Source organism: Vanessa cardui, chromosome 12, assembly GCF_905220365.1.
Source record: "Vanessa cardui chromosome 12, ilVanCard2.1, whole genome shotgun sequence".
In the NCBI taxonomy this organism is placed as follows: domain Eukaryota; kingdom Metazoa; phylum Arthropoda; class Insecta; order Lepidoptera; family Nymphalidae; genus Vanessa; species Vanessa cardui.
The window spans coordinates 7,587,758-7,608,709 of NC_061134.1; the positions used below are offsets into that span (position 1 = coordinate 7,587,758).

The 20,952-nt window shown below is 32.6% G+C and overlaps 1 protein-coding gene across 1 annotated transcript in view; it reads right to left on the bottom strand.

Moving 5' to 3' along the window:
- Positions 1–20,952, bottom strand: part of LOC124534461 — a 71,559-nt gene that overhangs the window by 18,780 nt on the left and 31,827 nt on the right. The window contains exon 2 of the mRNA XM_047110351.1: positions 16,350–16,717. Within this exon, the coding sequence (XP_046966307.1) occupies positions 16,350–16,653 (304 nt within the window). The 5' untranslated portion in view covers positions 16,654–16,717. The remainder of the gene's footprint in view (positions 1–16,349; positions 16,718–20,952) is intronic.

Sequence of the window (20,952 nt, forward strand, 5' to 3'; positions counted from 1 at the left end):
TGACATTTCCAGCTTTCATTGTTGTTATAACTATTAAGTTGTAGTCGAAAAAAATGAATCGAATATTTTCCAAGAACAATACCATTTTTGGTACCTGTACTATTGTAAATCCTTTCAGCACAAAAATAGGGAAATGAGAAGGAAAAATAATTTGAATAAAGCGAACCGCACAATGGGGAGTCGGCCATATTTTTACAATCTTTTAAAAAGCCTTTTGTCTGTCCTGACAGCGCATTAAGTACACAGCATAAGACAAGTGTTCACTTCGCCACGGAACATTATTGTTCACTTTTATTCTTTTTTTTAAACCTTAATTTTTATTATGGGCTTGTCATTTACGTATTTTTGTTACGTACGTTGCGAAAAAATACGACATGCTGACATTAATATATATATATAACGTAAGTACGTCTTGATTCAAATAAAGAATTAGATAATTTAACTGAATATATGTAATCGATATCTTAACAGTAACACTGAACAGAGGTGTGCAATTTAGCTGAAGCATTTTTAACCTTTTTTTTAACTATTGAATTTCTTCATGTCTCCTATCTAAATCTGATGGTAAGTGATTACTTTGACTGTCTATACAGCATTGTGTACTACTTCAAATCGATTCGAAGATTGAGCGAGCAAGTGTAATTATGTAAACAATAGAGATAACATCATAGATTCTATAATTAAGAGGACATTGACATTGTACGAGCTGAGGCCAAGTTGTTTGATCGCGTACATCTTAATCGATAATTGCGGGTTCAAACCCAGGCAAGCACCACTGAATTTTCATGGGATTAATTTGTTTTTTATCATCTCATGCTCGGCGTTGAAGGAAAATATCGTGAGTAACCCGCAAGTGTCTAATATCAACAAAATTCTGCCACAATTGAATCCACCAACCGCTCGGAGCGTGGTGGAATATGGTCCAAACCTTTTCTTCAAAGGAAGAGGAGGCCTTAGCTCAGCATTGGGAAGTGTTGTTGAAGGAAGTTGTTGTTGACATTGAACATATGTCTTCGTCTATGGGTTAAGACAATGTACTATTAAGTAGGAGTAAGTCATACGATTTGTATATTGTATATTTTTCTTTTGACATCCCTCGGGAGTAAGACTGACTCTTATATGACGGTGTACGGAATGACGTTCTCTTACACCATCATGTCTTGTCTTCGCCGCCGCTCGTGTTTCCTAGTTTGTAATGTCATCGTACGTCATTTTTGCGAATAACTAAATATAATTTTAAAATGGATGTCCGAGCTTAAACCAGTTGGTGTAGCAGTATGAAATTTCGCCCTGGAATGCTGTATGGATCGTACATGAGTATGAGGTTTTTTCAAAATCATCTCATGTGGAGTTAAGAAATTGTAAATTAAATATTGTATGGATATAATCATTTCTAAATATATTTGTTAATTTTTTTAAATGCGGAATTTTGTTTTGGCCTTTTTTGGTCATAAATAATAACACTAAATTTAAACATTTAAACGGATTCTATATTGTTATATTTCATATCATCCTCAAATAATCCAAATAAATAAACAAAACATTAAAATGAGGCATCTATTATGTATCCTATGTATCATTAATCAGCCAAGTCGACGGTAACTTTAATAAATTATTACGAAGAAATGTGAATTGTAACAAACGTGCATATAACTATGTACACAAGCATGTCTAAGTATGCCATTACTCTAGTAAAATGGTCCATTTGTTTCGCGTCGGCATCCAACGGGTTAAAAAAAATTCATCCCTCCGTCCGGAACGAGACATGGCCGTATTTTTTGTTCTTCAAATTAATTTTTCTAGACATTTGTTTAAGTCAAATTATAAATGTATGTTAAGATTACAAATAATTTTTTTTCCACAAACATGTTACTTTGAAATTGCTCTTTATGTAAATTATACATATATAAGAAATAACAATTTGTTAAGAACCCACTCCTGGGAATTTTTTATTCTATAGTTTGGCTTACGAGCAAATGGGTCACTAGCTGTAAGAAATATTAACGGTTCCTTACATCGCCAATACGCCACCAATCTTGGGAACTGAGATCTTATGTCCCTTGTGCCTGTTAGTTACACTGGCTCAATCACCCTTCAAACCGAAATACAACAATACTAAATACTGTTGTTTAGCGGTAGAATATCTGATGAGTGGGTGGTATCTACCCAGACGGGCTTGCGCAAGGCCATAATACCAAGAAAAGCATCCTCGGGATCCACTCCTTTCGGGGATGATTAAGAGATCAAGTACGCCCCCACCTGCATAGCATTGGAGAACCACGCTGCTTTGATTGCTATATACACATTGCAGCATTTCAGGCAAACATAAGCACAGATGTTCTAATGATGGTTTCCTTTACTGCTGAGCAAATTATAGATGAAAATACATATAAAGACTCTATGGTTCTGGCTTAAACCTGGCCAACTCTGATCTTCATATGCATAGAATATATAGATAATACAAAGACATATAAATAAATAAATATGAGACAACATCACATACATTACTCTGATCCCAATGTAAGTAGCTGAAGCACTTGTGTTATGGAAATCAAAGGTACGACGGTACCACAAACACCCAGACCCAAGACAACATAGAAAACTAATGGTAATCTACATCGACTCGGCCGGGAATCGAACCCGGGACCTGAGAGTGGCGTACCCATGAAAACCGGTGTACACACCACTCGACCATGGAGGTCGTCTATATATTATCTCAAAAGATGTTTCCCAATTTAAAAATAAAAAAGGGTCCCGTATTCTCATCTGTAATTATCAATACAGTAATTAAGAGTAAAATCGTATTTCGAATTTCATGTTAAGTCCATCCTCGATACCTTTTAACTTGCTAGTGAATACGAAACGAAAACAACGCCTATTGCTAGTCGATATGAAACTGGAATACGAATAACAAAACAAAACCAACGCTCGTGTATTTTGCATTGAATATTACTTTCGGTGCGTATTCAACGCTCGTTTTCAAAGGATCAAAGGATCGTATATCATATACAACGATATGCATGTAATAATTATTGTGTATATATATATTTTTATTTTTAATTTCGTGTTGCCACAGATAAATGTATTTTTGTATGTATGAAAACGAAGCAAAAATAAATGACAGTCGTTTATATTTCTGTATTTCGTTGAAATGGAGATATATAGAATGATTTAAATTCAGATAAATATGTAATTATCCGATTGTTGACTGTATTTTTTGTGTAGAATTATTCAAATATTAAAGAGTAAAATATTTTGACATTTAAAATTGTCACTTATATAATATATAGGCACCGTGCGTAGCGATGACTCTGCCATCTCGTGATTCATATTCAAAACTTTTACCCTCAATTTCAGAAATTCTACTGTCAAACAACGGAAAATATTTCTGAATTATCGTGTTAATTTTTGATAATTTGAGCTGTCGAAATGTATTTTTGTATTTCTGGATGCCGCAAGACATCCAAAAACAACTTTAAGGGTGTAAAATTTTACTATTTCCCTACTAATAGTACTCACATGCCATGGCTTAAGGATAAAAGAGTGAAATGGATAAATGCAGTTATAAAACACACGTGATTTTATTTACATAAAAATCAATTTTGTGGGTAACTGTTATGGAAGACAGTTTAATTTTCGTCGATCGTTGAATCTAACCTATAACCGTTGTTCTTTTAGTAGATATCCAATTAACTTGTTCCCATCTAAAAATACCACCCTCTGCAGCGCCCATTACTTTCATTGTTAATTGGTAAAAAACCATGTTTTATAATTTTGATCATTGTAAAATCATATTTACAGACTTGACAGCTGCCAGCCTGCCACCAATGTGTCTGGGAAGTTCCTTTTTTTACTCGCATGGTGTCTCTACTGTCGGGATTATAACGCCCTCTATTGTTTCTGCACGGTGCCTATACATGTATTTGTATATAAATGGATTTTAATTTAGTTACTGATTAAGATTGGTAACTTCGCCAAAGTTTTACCGATCACCAGTAAAATTGGTACTTATATGTAATTCTGTATGAAGATTTTTTTGAAATAATACACTTTGTTAGTATACCATCTTCGACTTTATGAAGCATCACACATTCAAATTAGAATTGACAAGAACAATATTTTAGAGCACTTTGTAGTTACTAACAGTTTACAGGTACAATTGCGTGTACGATGTAGAGGTTGGAATGACTAATATTTCATAGAGTGCCAATGTCTATGGGCAGCCATAAAGAAAAGAATATTTTTTGATTTTTCTTGAACTTTGATAAACGTACACTCACGTGCCTCGGATAGCACGTGAAGCTGTCCTGAATGAATTATGAGTTTTAGTATGTCCTGCATTGTTTGGCTGGTCTCTACATATTATCAAGATTGATCGCCATGGCTGAAATCGGTTAGAACGATATCATCATCATGACATTACAATATTTACATTTAAATAACATTACAATATATAAAATATTATAACCAATAAAACTCCTTAAAGGAGTAATTTTCTACTTGTACGCATTTAATGAACGAATTCAAATTTCATCGGGACACTGGATGATATTCTGCATGTTTAATTTTTATAATTTATATTATTTCATATTTTGCTTATTAATTAACGCTTAAAATATAAAAGTTTAGTAACAGAATACTTTTTGCTACTGAAGTTTTATCCTTGGCGAACATAATTGAGACATCGTAAAGTATCCAGTATTCGAATAACTTTTCTCAAAGCATTCAATATTGTTTAACAAATTCACTCTTGAGACGTGAATAGCAAGTCGAAAAATATAACAAAGCTTCGATATTTGAATTAATGTAAAAGCCTTGGGTAATTTAGATATTAGATATTTGAAATATTAATTCACAAGCTTATACCCGAAATATAATATAATTGTTTTTGTTAGGCTCCTTAGCTAAGGTCTGAGGTCAAATTATATCATTATATCACTTATTTTGTTGTTAATTTTCATAACCTTGGCGTAGGTCAGGACTTTGATAAGTTTTTGTTTTTTTTTTTTTTTACAAAACAGTAAAATTAAATAATTAGATCCCTAATTGTCGGAGGTTATCTCCACTCACATTGGAACTAAATAACATGAACTATTGTTCACCTCATACTGTAATACCTTCTTTTTATATCTTAGTGTAATAGTAAAGAAAAATGTGGCACTTGATGGTGTGTGATCACTCACGTCAATATACGTTGGTACTGTTATAAACTCAAACTCTAATAACTTTATTCAATATAGAAGCAATACACTTTCTTATTGATGGACAATTGAAGCACTACCACCGGTTCGGAAAAGAAATTACCCTGACCTGAGAAGAACCGGCGAAAGAAACTCAGCGGTTTTTTTTTTTTTCTTTTTAAATATTCCCAATATCAACAATTTACCACTTGGGATAATTATATATAGAAATATAGATATAGATATAGAAAATATGATATCTCTTATGCCAGTTACACTGACTCAATTACGCTTCAAAATGAAATAAAACAATATGAATATACCTACCACTGACGGTAACTCTGAACGAACTTATTATTTGAAACACATTTTCTGAACGTACCCCTTAAACGTCAAACATAGCCGACCGTTAAACTGTCATGTCATTGAATTGCATGGATTTTATATCGAAATATTTCGAATATATGAATTTTGACGATAATGTTGACTAAAAAAATAATATATAAAATATATTTTTTTAACGGTCTGTAATTTAGGATCGGTTGCTATAGCGTAGAACTACACTAAATTACTAATATAGATTGGTGCGTATTGGTATAATATTTGATAAGTGGTTCGACTTAGCACAATCAAATAATTATACTGATGTGATATCCATTATGTCAACACTGATTATAAAACTATAAATTTTTGCTGCTATAAAGAATTTGATTCGGTGCAACTTGCAAAGAGAACTGCACTTAAACTCAATAACTATTCTTATATTTTTAAATTAAACATTCAACGACAAATAATGTAGTATGAATTATTAGTAATACTAAATCATTTTATGAAATATAACGTAAAAAGAAAAAAAAAGTACGAACAAAATTACATACTCTTGATATGGCAACACCAAAAAGTTTTGTGTGTAAATAACTGTATACCTACTGACATTGACATCTTCGACCACCATGATTACATCAATAGCCGGTATCGCTATTTATCATAATAATAAATGTCAAACTACGTTTGCACATATCTTCATCTGACCGAATATATACTAATCTTATAAATATCAAAGTACTGTGTCTGTTTTTCTCTCTTTTACTACCAAACCGTTGAACCAAATTTGATGTGTTATGAAGCAAACTTGAACTGTAAGAGGGGATATAGGCTACTTTTTTGCCAAACACAAGTTGCCACAACTAGTGCGTTATATTTAATTTTTATTACATTTAGCTCTTTCTTGAGTCATATATATGCTTTCTGCGAGAAAAAAATTAATATAAAGTAAAATAGAATAAATTTAAATAAAATATGTATACTCGCATAATTTGTAACAGATTCGAAATAAACAGTAAAATTGTGACAAAATCTCAAGCAATTAGTATAATTGGATTTTCATCAATGCAAATTCCATTTTAGTTCTAATGGTTACATACGAAATTCGTTTGTAATTACAAGCAACTGAATCAAATCGACTATTTAAAAAACAGTCAGGTTGCACGTATTACCAAACAAAGGCGAACGGCGTTAATTATGTGTAAACTGTAGTTGTTACATACAGGGAAAGGGGTACGTTGACGTGCTAGCGATTAAGGTATCGTCAATACTTTCAAAACTTATATAAGTATTGCGCTTCCCTTATTAATATCAACTTGCATTGGCAACTATTATCATCTTAACCGATGAATGTGGGTTCAAACCCAGGCAAGCACCACTGAATTTTCATGTGCTTAATTTGTGTTTTTAATTAATTTCGAGCTGCATGTTCAATTCGATGTTCATGATTTCAAACGAAATTTTGTCAAATTTTGAATCCACTAACCCGCATTGGAGCAGCTTGGTGGAATATGCTCCAAACCTTCTCCTGAAAGGGAGAGAAGGCCTTTGTCCAGCCGTGGGAAATTTACAGGTTATTGATATTATTTTTATTTATATTCTTACATTTCGCGCGCACTAATAAAGTGTAAATTTATCGTGATACGCCTTGAGTGAAAACGTCTATAACAAATTTAAAATTGTGTGATAGATGTTTATAAAATTATTGAAATAATTAGATATAATTTTATTAGTGCCAAAACGGCGTAATTGTCTCGGTCAATAGAAAAAGTGAAAGGTTACACAAAGATCGCATTTTCAAATTTGGGATATTTATTTTATGTATTTAATATATGTTTATTTATACCTATTTTCTACGACTTGAAACACGTGTCAGGGGAGGGGTCAAGTGTTAGGTTCTCTTCGTTCTTTTCTGCACCGGTAACGAGATTCATGTGAAATTTCAAAAACATGTAAAAGCGTAATAAACAAATGAAACTCACTCTTTCATTTCTTGTATTAGTTAAGATTTTGTACTAATTGGTAAGGACAAACATCAAATGAAATTTCGAATTAAATTCAAATACCTGCAATGAAGCAACATGGTAAAATAATATACATGCCTGTCCGAAACATTCAAAGTGACGTAGTCCTAGCAGGTGAATATCAACCGGTCGTCCTAGTATACGCCCGCATACTTTAGAAAAAAAAGCAAAGTAAACTTTATTTTATGTTAATTAAAATTGGGTGAAGATGAAAATTAGGCTGTTTTTCATTCCATCAATGCTTGAAATCAATATGGAATTGACTTATCATACAATCAATGAAATTAACATTGACAAGTATATTATGCAGGTACATAAAATACACACGAAATGCAGTATAAGAACTCAGTAATTTCAAACTTTTAGTTATAGATAAGTAAATCTGTAGCAGCATAAAAACTCTTAAAAATAGAATATTTTTTTCACAAATTGGTTAAAATTATGACAAACGACACAAACTTTATTATTTTATCATTAAATACGGAACATTTTTTTATTTTTTGTCATGTCAACACTCAAAGAAATGTCACTAAAAGTGAAAAAGTTTATGTCATTGAAATTCACCTTTTTGAATGAAATAAAAATATTATTTATGCTTATGTAAACTTCTTCAAGCCTCACAAAGACAAAGGCACCCACTTATGTCGAGAGTTATTATGAGTTAGAGACAAAAGCTTAACTAAAGTAGACAGTATTTTCTTTTTTCTTCGAGTAACCTTTTTAAATAACAAATATCATCTCGTGACAGAATAAGTACAGAGCTATATTTAGTTGTCTTTAAATTTTAAGTAAGCATATTGCCCCTTATATTGCCGTTAAAATAATTCCAGAATATTCTATAAGAAGTTTTCATCGTTCGTATCGTTAGGGCTATTAACACGCAAATTATTGCCTAATTGACGTTATTTGGAAATTGCCTATTAAATATTACGTAATTAGGCATGCAAACATTCATGTAAAAGCAGCAGTTTTATACTTCAGCAGTACTTTTTGTAACACGAGTTATTACTCGTGTGCCAGTAAGCTTGTGAGTTAAACGCAAGTCTTGACTCGGCATCAGTAAAAAAATCTTGCTTTTTTATTCAGCTCACTAAATATAGTATTAATTTTTACCCAAAATTTGTCGACGAATCCGAATACCTCCGAAATTTCGACCGTTTTGACATTACAAAAAAATTGTTATCGAATACCCCACTTGAAACTAGATAAAGTCACTTTTGAGTCACGTTACAGTGTTCAATTAAATGAAAAACTACCACGAGATCGGAAAAAAGATTCTATCAAGAAAACTGGCAGAAAACTCTGTAGTAACACTTTTCCACCATTTTAATTACATAGTATGTCAGTACAGTACAACTAAATTTTTAAATATCCTGCATAGAAATCAATAGATATTGAGGCGATGCTATTTTATTTTTAATATAATCTTGTATGTATAGTAATACGTCTTACTTATCAATATTTTCAACCAACTTAAAAAAGGAGGAGGTTATCAAGTCGCCTGTTTTTTTTTCATATAGCAATAATTTATAACTACGTTATATAACGTAAATCGACTTTTAAGTAGTCTAATATTTTTCATTTCATTTTACTTAGGAGGACTCTAAACATATGCTACATACGCATTGAAGTCGGTTTTTGTTTTTTTTAAAATTTTTGACATGAGTTTAAAGAATTTTTTGTTGATCAACTTTAGAAGAATGCCCGGAAAAAATCGCCAAATAAAGCCACATTCTGTGTTGGATATATATTTGTATGGGTGAACAATAAAAATTAATAACTGCAACCAAAAGTTGAAACGTTAGCATTGTTAGAACACTTAACGTATTTTAAAGCAGCCACAACACACGAGCTCACGTTTAGAAACGATAAAGAACGTTAAAGGATGCCGTGTCAGATTACATTGGTTCGGAAACGACACGGTAAACTTAACACCTTATTAAACGGTACGCGGGTTTTTTGTTAATTGTAGCCACATTTCTGGCTAATGACTACGTACGTGGGAACGATAAAAGCGAAACCTCGTTTTCACCTACCACTGTAATTAAAAGAGGTTTATTGTTCACCTGAGTTTTTGAGTGTTTAGAATGGACGATAGATTACGTTCTGAATCGTTTGCTGCATGGATTTTTCATGTTCAGGGTTTATTTTTTGTTTTATACTAAGTATTTTTTTTATACAAACGATTTCCAATACGTGAATATTCAGTGTGAATGCTATTGAAAATAATTCTTAGGAAACTTAAAAGACATTATTTTTGTTCAGGAACGTGTGCCTTAAAGGATATTACAAAATAATTATATTTTAGACAACAACACTTCTTGGGATAGAGAAGCGGAGACTGGGGGCTACTCCACGATTTTTATAATTAAATTTTGATTCCATTTACTGTACACGTCAATTTTTATGACAAGCATATGATCTTTTTTCGTTGTATTCTTACCAACACAATTATATCGAAAAATAAAAGAATTTATTTAAAAACTGCCTATTTTAATTTTTAACACAACAATACTGAGTATTGTTGTTTTGTGACGGAATATATGATGTGCTAGTGGTAACTCCTCAGACGGGTTAACAAAAAGCGCTACCATCCATAATTTAATTTGTATGTGGAGTCATAAGATTACATTGTAACACTGGAATTTTATGATTATACTCGTTAATTAAGCTGAGATGGCCCAGTGGTTAGAACTCGTGCCTCTTAACCGATTATTGAGGGTTCAAACCCAGGCAAGCACCACTATATATACATATGTGCTTAATTGTGTTTATAATTCATCTCGTGCTCGGCGGTGAAGGAAAACATCGTGAGGAAACCTGCATACTGTGTCTAATTTCATCGAAATTCTGCCACACGTGCATTCCACCAACCCGCATTGGAACAGCGTAATGGAATACGTTCCAAACCCTCTCCTTAATGTAAGAGGAGGCCTTATCTCAGCAAGGGGAAAATTTACAGGTTGTTACTTTACTTTAATTTTACTTACCCGTTAATTTCAGAAGCTACCAGTCTGATTTAAAGCAAATCTTATTTAGAAAGGTTTTGGAAAATATAAATTAAATTATCTCAAACCACGACCTCAAAGGGCTTAGTAATTATAAATATCAATTGATTTTGAAAAATGTAATTTATACATATTTATTTATAAGGATTGGGACATTTTTATACTTAAGATTACTCGATATGAAACTCTTTTAATAACTCTCAAAGGAAATAAACTTTGAACTTATCAATATGGACAGTGAAATGCAAAAGAAAAGTTTATATTACTTGGACGCGGGGTCTCAGTCTTCGACAGTTATTAGATGATAAAATAATGTTCTAAACTTGTGGAACGTGACGAAGAAAATGGTGACATACATTTTTATAAGATTTAAGTTTTCTTTGTTTACTTTCTTTGATTATTGTATACATAAAAATACAGATACTGCTTTATAGTAATACTAGTTATCACCCGCGGTTTTGCTTGTGTTTTAGAGTGTTGGTTTTCAAGTGTTAGGCAAAGAAGTAGCCTATGTCCTTTCTTGAAATTCAAATTTGCTTCATACCAAATTTCATCAAACGCGATTCTGCGGTTTGGTCGTGAAAGAGTGACAGACAGACAGAGTTACTTTCACATTTATAAAATAAGTGTAGACATATAGATAAGAGTATTCATCTATATTATGTATATAATAATATAAAAGCGTCACTCTGTGTGATACGCTTTTACAGCTAAATCACTGAATCAATTAGGATGAAAATTGGTACAAAGCAGGTTGCCCAAAGATTAACATTTTTTCCCCTTTTTTAGATAAAGAATGTTTTTCACAAAATTAATTCAAAGTGGACAAAGACGGATATTATAATAATAATTATATAACAAACAAATAATAATTTCCCACAGCTGGGCTTAGACTATGCTGATTCAATGCGGATAAGATCTATTTGATTTCAATAACATAATAGATTTTTTTACACCTTTGAAGATATATCGCATCCAATTGAAAACTTCGAAGCATCCTATTAACGGGCAGGGTTAATAGAATGAGCAATTTCCTTCCAACTGAAGCTACAGTTGGACCCGTGCGAAGCCGGGTTCAACTAGTAACTTAGAATTCGATAATAAAGGTATAATCGAGAATCACAAAGCGATTGCCGTGCAGGACGTAAAGAAAAAAAAAAACAATATTTATGTATACGTAGAATTTGTAGTAATATCAAAAGTCAAAAGATAATGAAGTTAGGCCATCTCGTCTGCCATCTTTCCAAATGACGTTGTCCCCTCAAGAGAATCGTGGAAACCGAGAATAATCTAGTTCTTTCAATCTCCTTTGTAAGGACATCTGCGCGGTCTTTTGTGTAAGACAATTATCATTCCGGACGTTTCTCGAATAAAAACGCATTTAAAGGCTGCAAAGAAGCGACGCTAGCTATGGCCTGTTCTTAATTAGGTGTTTTAGAGCTGTTAGGTTAGTTATACGATGTGATTCGGGAAAGAGACTAGTTGAGTTCACTTTTCTTCTTATTTTTCTTTAAATATATTCAATTTCTTAGTACTGTATTCGTTTTGACTAAATAAGTTGTAATTTACGTTCAGTTGTTTATTGGCGACTTGATGTAATGAGGTTATATATGTCGTCAGATGTATGTGTGCAAATGTTAAACTCATACTAACATATCTTGTATTCATACGCTACACACAAACACATTCAAATAATAATAAACCTTTTCAATATCATATCATTTTAATATCAACAATATTTTTAGCTCAGCGAAACAACTATGTACATATGTAGTATATAAATTTTAAACTCAATTGAATGATAAATGTCTTATCGCAGAGATTTAAAACAAGCAATACTTTTGACTCGAGATATCCCAGAAGTTAGAACACGCGAATCTTAAGCGAAGATTGCAGGTTCAATCACGGGAAAACACCTTTAAATTTTATATTAATTACTCATTGCGTGCTTAAACTCCGTAAGCACTTTTGTCAGATGAAATAAGATAAAACTTTATAACGAACTAGCCGTGAACTCGATGCGACATTCCACAGGAAATTTTTATATCAAATGTTATACAGAATCGTATCAAATTTTCTCAATTTTTTTTTTGATTAAATTTTCATATTTCAAATTTACAAATGACGAACTCCCGAATATATTTCGTACTATAAATACAACGCTTACCTAACCCTCTTAAGCGATGATTTTTAAATTAGAATTCTTAATTTATTAGGTAATCAAAGATTTCTTACATTAAAGAATTAACCTCCATAGAAACTTTTTATTTAACCTTCTTAGAATATGAATTTTGAATTTATGTTTCTTTGTGCTCACCTACATTATTTAAGGACATCCTGGGAAATATTTCATCTCGTTAAAACTACCGGTTCAGGCTACGCTTTGTATATCATTCACTTATTCTATTTTTTTATTAAGTACATTGAAATTTTTAAAAGTAATATTTAATTTGCGCACCTTGGTAGCATGACTCGACTTTACGGAATCGAAAATGTTTTATTATGATTTTATTTTTGATGCTTTCCAATTCCAGAACTGGGGTAAAAGTAAGAAAATAATAATATGGAAACAATCCAAGATCATATATGTTTAGTATAACATCGATTATTCCACAAAGATTTCATTGAATGCCAAAAAATAATTATAAGTTCTTTATACCGGTCCGCGAAACTTTAATCTAATGTATTTTGGCAAAGTTTTCGTAAACATTTATGAATATTACATTCAAGTCGAGGCGCAGCGAAGTATATTCAACTGTCATAACTGCTAACGTAAACTCCTGATGTTTATTTTTGATCTAGTTTCATTAAAATACGTAAGTATTTATATCGAAACAAAATAGAACACTCTGCACTCGTTGCTAGTCGTATTACCGACTTTCATTAGTAAAAAGCAAAGTAACAGCCTGTAAATTACCCACTGCTGGGGCTACGGCCTCCTCTTCCATTAAGGAGGGGGTTTGGAACATATTCCACCACGCTGTTCAAATGCGGGTTGATGGAATGCGCATGTGGCAGAATTTCGATGAAATTAGACACATGCTGGTTTCCTCACGATGTTTTTCACCGCCGAGCACGAGATGAATTATAAACACAAATTAAGCACATATATATAGTGGTGCTTGCAGATGCACTTGTTCTAATCACTGGGCCATCTCAGCTCATTTTCATTAGGTGGTGACGGAAATATAATTATTTTAGGTTACTAGCTACTGAAACTACAAATTATTACTAATTTTAAATAGAGATTAAATAAAAAGTGTAAATTACACGGTTTTAATTTTTTGAATAAGTAAATATTACGATCATTTGTTTAGCACTCAACAATAGTGTAGTTTTATAACAGTGAAAAAAAAATGAATGAACCATTAGGTACTTATGGAGATTACCCTACATAAATTTTACCTTTTTTATTATATAACAAAAAGGTAACTTTTACCGAAGACACGATAAAATAGTCAGTTCTTATTGAAGATAGTAATGTGTCTTCGATCCTATATCACGACAAATATATATACAGGTTTTGTAGTCATTTTTGATTTAGGCTCCTGTACAAACATAAAGTATTTTATGTTTCGAAAAAGCTTTATGATCGTTTTCTTTGATCTAAAATGAAATAGTTATATGATAATTTTGTTTCGATGACATGCTATACAATATTATCACGCTTCTCAAAAATTTTAAATTAATTTCGCATTTGCATTAAAAAAATCATTGTTAAATAAAAAAGTCCAGAGATCTTCATTAAAATCATCTTATTCGATGATTCTGGTTTCTAATCATCAGAATATTTTAGGCAAATGTATTCTACATTATGTAGAGCATCTATTTGCAATTTTATGTCAGAGAAATACTTTCTGAATCTATAAGTCCGATTGATTTGAAATATTTTCCCTCTTTCCTTCTATCGATCTTTTCGCCACAAATAACAAGAATATTTGAAAATTTAAGGAAGAAAAATGGAAGAAGTCACTTTATTTTTAAATCGCGACGATTATCTAGATATTATGTTTGATATATTCTACTATATAGCATCTTAATATTTATACAGATTTATGATGATAAAAGATATCAAACGTTTTCAATTTCAAAATATAAATTAATAACATTTTTTTTAATACAATTCGTTATAATTCCACTAGCACCGAAAATGTATGCATAACCTCAAATAAAAAAAGTAAAGAATTGATAGATATTGAAATCTGTTCAATTTTAAAATAGTATTTAAAATTTTAAGTCCTAAAACAGAAATGCGTATTTACAAGATCATTGCTACTTGCAAATTAATGACTTTTTCAAGTAATTCATCACTTTCCATCAAGTGAGCCTCCTGCTCGTTTGCCCCCTATTATTAAAAAAAAGTAAATTGAATTTAGTAATTTTAAGTAAAATGTTTCAAAAAACCCCGATATAGTTTTTACTACTGTTAAGGCACTCAAAAGGCAGTCAATATTATGTATCTTTTTTCTTTAATTACACTGATTAACTTCTTTTGCAATCCAGAACACCGTTATACAAAATGACCTTTTGGTGGTAGGAAGTTTGATAAGAAATATCACCAAAACTTGCACAGAGCCTAACCACCGAATGAAGAACCATTTATCATAAAATTATATAATAAATTATTATATAATTGTATGCTCATGACGTTACTAATATATCTTGTCATTAAATAAAATACGTAACATTAATTGAAAATTTAATAATAAATGTTTTAATCACTTTAGCGAAATTAAACAATTTCCAACCAATTATACTAACAGAATAATACAATCAAATCCCAGAGAATTAGGTCTCTTAGTCTCACTGGAATTAAAAGCCTTCTCATCTAATGAGGAGGTTTTTGGACCTAAGCCCACAGTCGTGCTGTGAAAAGCGACACATTCACAATAATAAGTATTCGTATGTTATAGTTTGCCAGATATTTAAGTTTCATTTATATTATTAAGTAAGATTCATTTTTTTTATGGAATAGGTTGATGGACGAGCATAAAGACAATGACTCTGTAATAAATATTAACTTTTCCTTATATCATCATGCGCCACTAACCTTGGGAACTAAGATGCTATGTCCCGTGTGCCTGTAGTTACACTGGCTCATTCACCCTTCAAACCGGAACACAACAATATGTTATTTTTTATTTAAAAATATATTGTATTTTGAATAAATACGTACCGATATTACCGAGATCTATACTGATAGATAAATACTGATTTATTACATAAAAAATAATTATTTAATTTCATTCAAAAATCAATTTTAACTTTATTCTAAAAATATCATAAATCATTTCTCTTATTTTTCTTCTTAGTCGACTGCGTTGATTTGCAAAAGGGCCAAATTTTAAATTAAGAAACAGAGGCAGCTTTCTTTGTTAATTTAAATAATTGATAAGGATCGTTTGTTTCAATAAGTCGTTATACAATTAGTGAGTTTATAGATGCCATCACGTCTTGGGAATTAAAGGGTCGTTCCTTTTTAAATATAAAAAAATGCTAACAGTTGTTTACTTTTACAAACCAAGTGCTGGTTAGTTTTTTTTACTTTGTCTATCAAGAAAATTATGTTACAATAAAGATTCAATATTTAAAAGAGGTGCGATATGACTGATTCTAAATTTAAAAAAGGCAAACATTTACTAAGATTTGCTAGCTTGTAAATTTCTTCGCTGTATAAGGAATAAGTACATGCGTTGTAACATTGTAAATCCTCAATGCAGATATTTACGGATGCTTTGGTAGTTTAGAATGGCTTAGTATTGAAATAATATATGGGTAAGGTAAAGACAAAACATCAGTATAGATTAACTTACGTGAACATGCTTTTGGCTCGTCGCTCTTGTCACCACAGTCATCCTCTCCATTACAGAACTTATCCAGCGATATACACTGGCCCGTATCACAGAGGAGTTCACTCAACCTACACGGACTAGCGGTGTTCCTCGTTATTTTCGCCTTATTAACCCCCACAACCATACTTATGTCTGAATCTAAATTATCTTCATTGAAATCCTCGCTTAAATCCTGAGGACTGCAGAGTTTTAACGATAGTAACACAATCATGAACAATATAGTTCTGTTATTTGATATTTCGTAGAAACTTTTTATTAAATTCATTTTTAATCTTTAACAACACATTTGCCACAACATCATCTAAGACGTTTCCATTTTCACTTGATACCTGAAACAATAAAATTATATTAATAAACATTCAGTAGTTTTGATACTTTATAATTTTAATAAGTATCAAGAATATAACACTTAAATATTGTATTCAAAGTTTAGTGTATATACAATAAAGTAAAACCTTTTTTGACAAACGACTATGTAAATATTTAATTATTCTAGCAGCTAGTCGATTTTTTTAATCGACATTCAGCTTTTAGCAGCAAGGTATAATTTAAAAAGTTCTCGTTCAATTTGAGAGCTGTAATTTTATTTGTAATATTTTGTTTGGCAACATTGAATTTTCCGGTCAAAAGTTGAACGCTTCAATAAATCCGAAGTTAGAAAAGAAAATAAGGAGAGGGATGTATATAACCGAAATTCGAATTCACGAGATTGTATTCAAAATAAGAATGAAAGATTGACAGTCTAATATATATATTACAAAATCAATGCTGAGCGTTGATGTTTTTCAGTAGAATACTTAGTCATTAATAAAATAAATGTGTTACCTAACCAGGCGTTTCACAAAGCCCTACCAAGTGCGTAATCATTATTTAATTTAACGTGGTTTGTATTTAACTAAACAGTGACAGTTAGATGATCGGACATGACAAATTATAAGGGACGTCAGTGACCCGGCTCCCGAAAACAATTAACCATAGTTAATCCCCATTAATCGCAGGACCAACTGATGCGTAGTAAAGCTGGCTCGTTTAAAATTAACTTTTCCATTAAGCCTGTTGCGCTACCAATGGACTGTATCGTGGCTCGGCTTATGGAGGCTTTACATATTTAATAAAGTACAGCACTAATGTTTATGACGTGCTTCGTAAGTACACAGATCTGATTTGAGATTTTCTAAAAAGGTGTTTCTTAGAAAATTCATTAATGATCTTTATTAGCTTCATTTGTGTTTTATTTGCCATTAATAATAGGTCCTAGATGTATAGAATCTGAACCTATTATATATACCACTATTCAACAACAACAGCCTGTAAATTCCCACTGCTGGGCTTAAGGCCTCCTCTCCCTTTGAGGAGAAGGTTTGGAACATATTCCACCACACTGTTCCAATGCGGGTTGGTGGAATACACATGTGGTAGAATTTCTATGAAATTTGTCACATGCAGGTTTCCTCACGATGTTTTCCTTCACCGCTGAGCACGAGATGAATTATAAAGACAAATTAAGCAAATAATGTGATGTGCTGTGTGTGTGCTTGAACCCGCAATCATCGGTTAAGATGCACGCGTTCTTACCACTGGGCCATCTCGACTCACCACTATTAACCAAAGATATATCTTATACTCTTTCTTCTTATCATATACTCTTGAGAAGTTTCGAAGAGTTATACCACCAAGCTGCTCCAGCAGAGCCTTGGTACCAATACAATACCTACATTCAAATGTTACGTTTTCTGATTTAATATTACTGCTTTTAAAAAAATCGATCAACATTAATCAGATTAAATATTCAATCTTAAGCAAAATGTGGACAAAAGCGTTCAAATTTTCTAGAATAGACGATAATTAAACCGGTTCATTGGTTTGAATAAAATTTGAGACGTAACTGATTACACCCTTGAACTAATATAACGGTGAAGGCCTAAATAAAATGTAGAACTTTCAATATACAGACATTATTAAAAAGAATATTGTTGCGATAAGTGAAAAAAATTGGTACATTTATCTTTTTTTTTTTTCAATTTCAATAAACAATCTCATAAGTATGAAGTGCTGCTGCGAAGCTACCGTTACCTAGATCTCGATAGGTTATTGGAAGATGCTACTCTTATTCCTTGGACGCAGATAGAGGTGTTGTCGTCAATTGACGAGAAGTTGCATTTTCTGTGCTCTAAATTAATTGAATTATTCGACCGACACTCGCCTCTACGCCTTGTTAAAATAAAAAAAATTTCAAACCTTTGGTTTAATGACGATTTAAGAAAAGCGAGAGTCAAGAGGGATAAAGCCTTCCGTAAGTATAAGAGGGACCGTTCTGCTCTCAACTGGTCAGCTTATAAAGCTGCAAGGAATCGCTGCAATCAGTTGTGTAGGAAGCTCAAACGCCGATATATCTTTGACAAAATACGTGAATCTTCTCCCGAGGAAGCTTTAAAATTTTTAAATACCCTCGGTATTGGCAAGTCTCAAACTTTCTCTGATCAATCTCAATTGGATTTAAACAATCTCAATCTTCACTTCTCTTCACCTCCAGTCCTCGACTTGCAAACTAAACTTTCAACGCTTTCTGAAATACATGGCTTGCCTAGAATCACTTCCCACCTTTCAGCTTTTCTCCTATAACGGAGAATGATGTTAAGAAAACCATTCTTTCGTTCAAATCTAAGGCGGTTGGTTGCGATGGAGTAAGTTGAATTATGATTACCCTCATCCTCAATTTTCTAATTCCCTCCATAACTCACATCGTAAACTTCTCCTTTTCCACGAGTACATTTCCTGAGATGTGGCGCAAGGCTTTTGTTCTCCCACTCCCTAAAATATCAAATCCTTCGCTACCTTCTCACTTTCGTCCTATAACAATTCTCCCCTTTTTATCCAAAATCCTGGAGTCCATTGCACATCAACAAATCTCTTGCTACCTTCATAAATGCGACTTATTCAATCCACTCCAATCGGGCTTTCGTCCAGGTCACAGCACAACAACAGCATTGTTAAAGGTCACGGACGATATGCGTATTGCCATGGAAAACCAGCAACTCACAGTGCTCGTGCTAATTGACTTTAGCAATGCTTTCAATGCAGTAGACCATGACCTACTTCTTGCATTTCTTTCCCATGCTAACTTGTCAGAATCTACTGTTGAATGGTTTTCTTCTTATCTTCGAGGGCGCCGGCAATCCACACGCATTGGTCAGCTACAATCTGATTGGTGCGAAGTGAGTGCCGACGTTCCTCAAGGCGGCATATTATCTCCTCTGTTATTTTCTGTTTTTATAAACGCCATCACTAAAATTTTAACTTCGCACTACCATCTGTATGCCGATGACTTGCAGCTCTACGAACACTCTGCTGTCAATGATCTTGCCGCGGCTATTAGCTCCATAAATGATAATCTCCACCGCATTTCTCTTTGGTCCGCTAAATATGGTATCACTGTCAATCCATCCAAGTGTCAAGCCATCATTATAGGCAGCAGGAGACAGTAAGCTAAGCTAGATGTTCTGACTCTGCCCAGCCTAAGATATAATAATATACCGATAGAGTTCAGTAGTAGTGTTAAAGACCTCGGCATTATCATTGACAGTAAACTCACTTGGGGGGAACATATTAAAGAAGTTTCTCGTAGGTTCTACGCCACTATGCATTCCATGATGCGTTTAAAAAATTTTTTGCCCATGGAAACTAAAATCCAGCTCGTTACTACCCTCTTGGTTCCAATTCTTGATTACGGGGACTCCTGCTATCTCGATCTGTCGGAAGAACACCTGCATAAACTTAATCGTCTCCTTAACACTGGCATTCGCTTCATCTTTAGCTTACGTAAATTCGACCACGTTTCTCGTTTTAGGAAACAGTTACACTGGCTTCCTATACGGGAACGTAGATATACTCGGCTTCTATGTCTTCTCTACTCTATTCTTACCGACCCTAATGCTCCCACTTACCTATCCTCTAAATTTTCTCTTCTTTCCTCTACTCATAATAAGTCCTTACGATCCTCTCAATTCCTTACCCTTTTCATACCTTCCCATAAATCTGGCTTTGTTTCCAACTCTTTCTCTCTAGTTGCAGCCCGGCTTTGGAACACTTTGCCTGATTCTATTCGTAGAGCTCTATCGCGCGATTCCTTCAAGCGCCAAGTAAAAGAATTTTATCTGTCGTCTGTCAACACTGTGTGATGTCTTTTCATCAATACCATTCTCATAATTGGATTCATATATAAATATATATATACATATTTATATTTATGTATATATGTTAAATATTTATATATATGTATATGTTTGTGCATATTTATGTATATTATGTATATGTATATTTATGTATTTTATATTATGTATAACATCGATTTAATTAATTTACTGTATTATTATTATATATATGTATAGGGGTCTATAGGTATGTATATATTTTAATTTTTTCTTTAACTTCTGTGCACACCCTACTGACTTCTCTCCTGCACTATTCTGGGTTGGCTGGCAGAAAATGCTGTAATAGCGTTAAGTCCGCCCTTTGTACATGTTTGATCTGTGCAATAAAGAATAATAAAAAAAAAAGTGATATC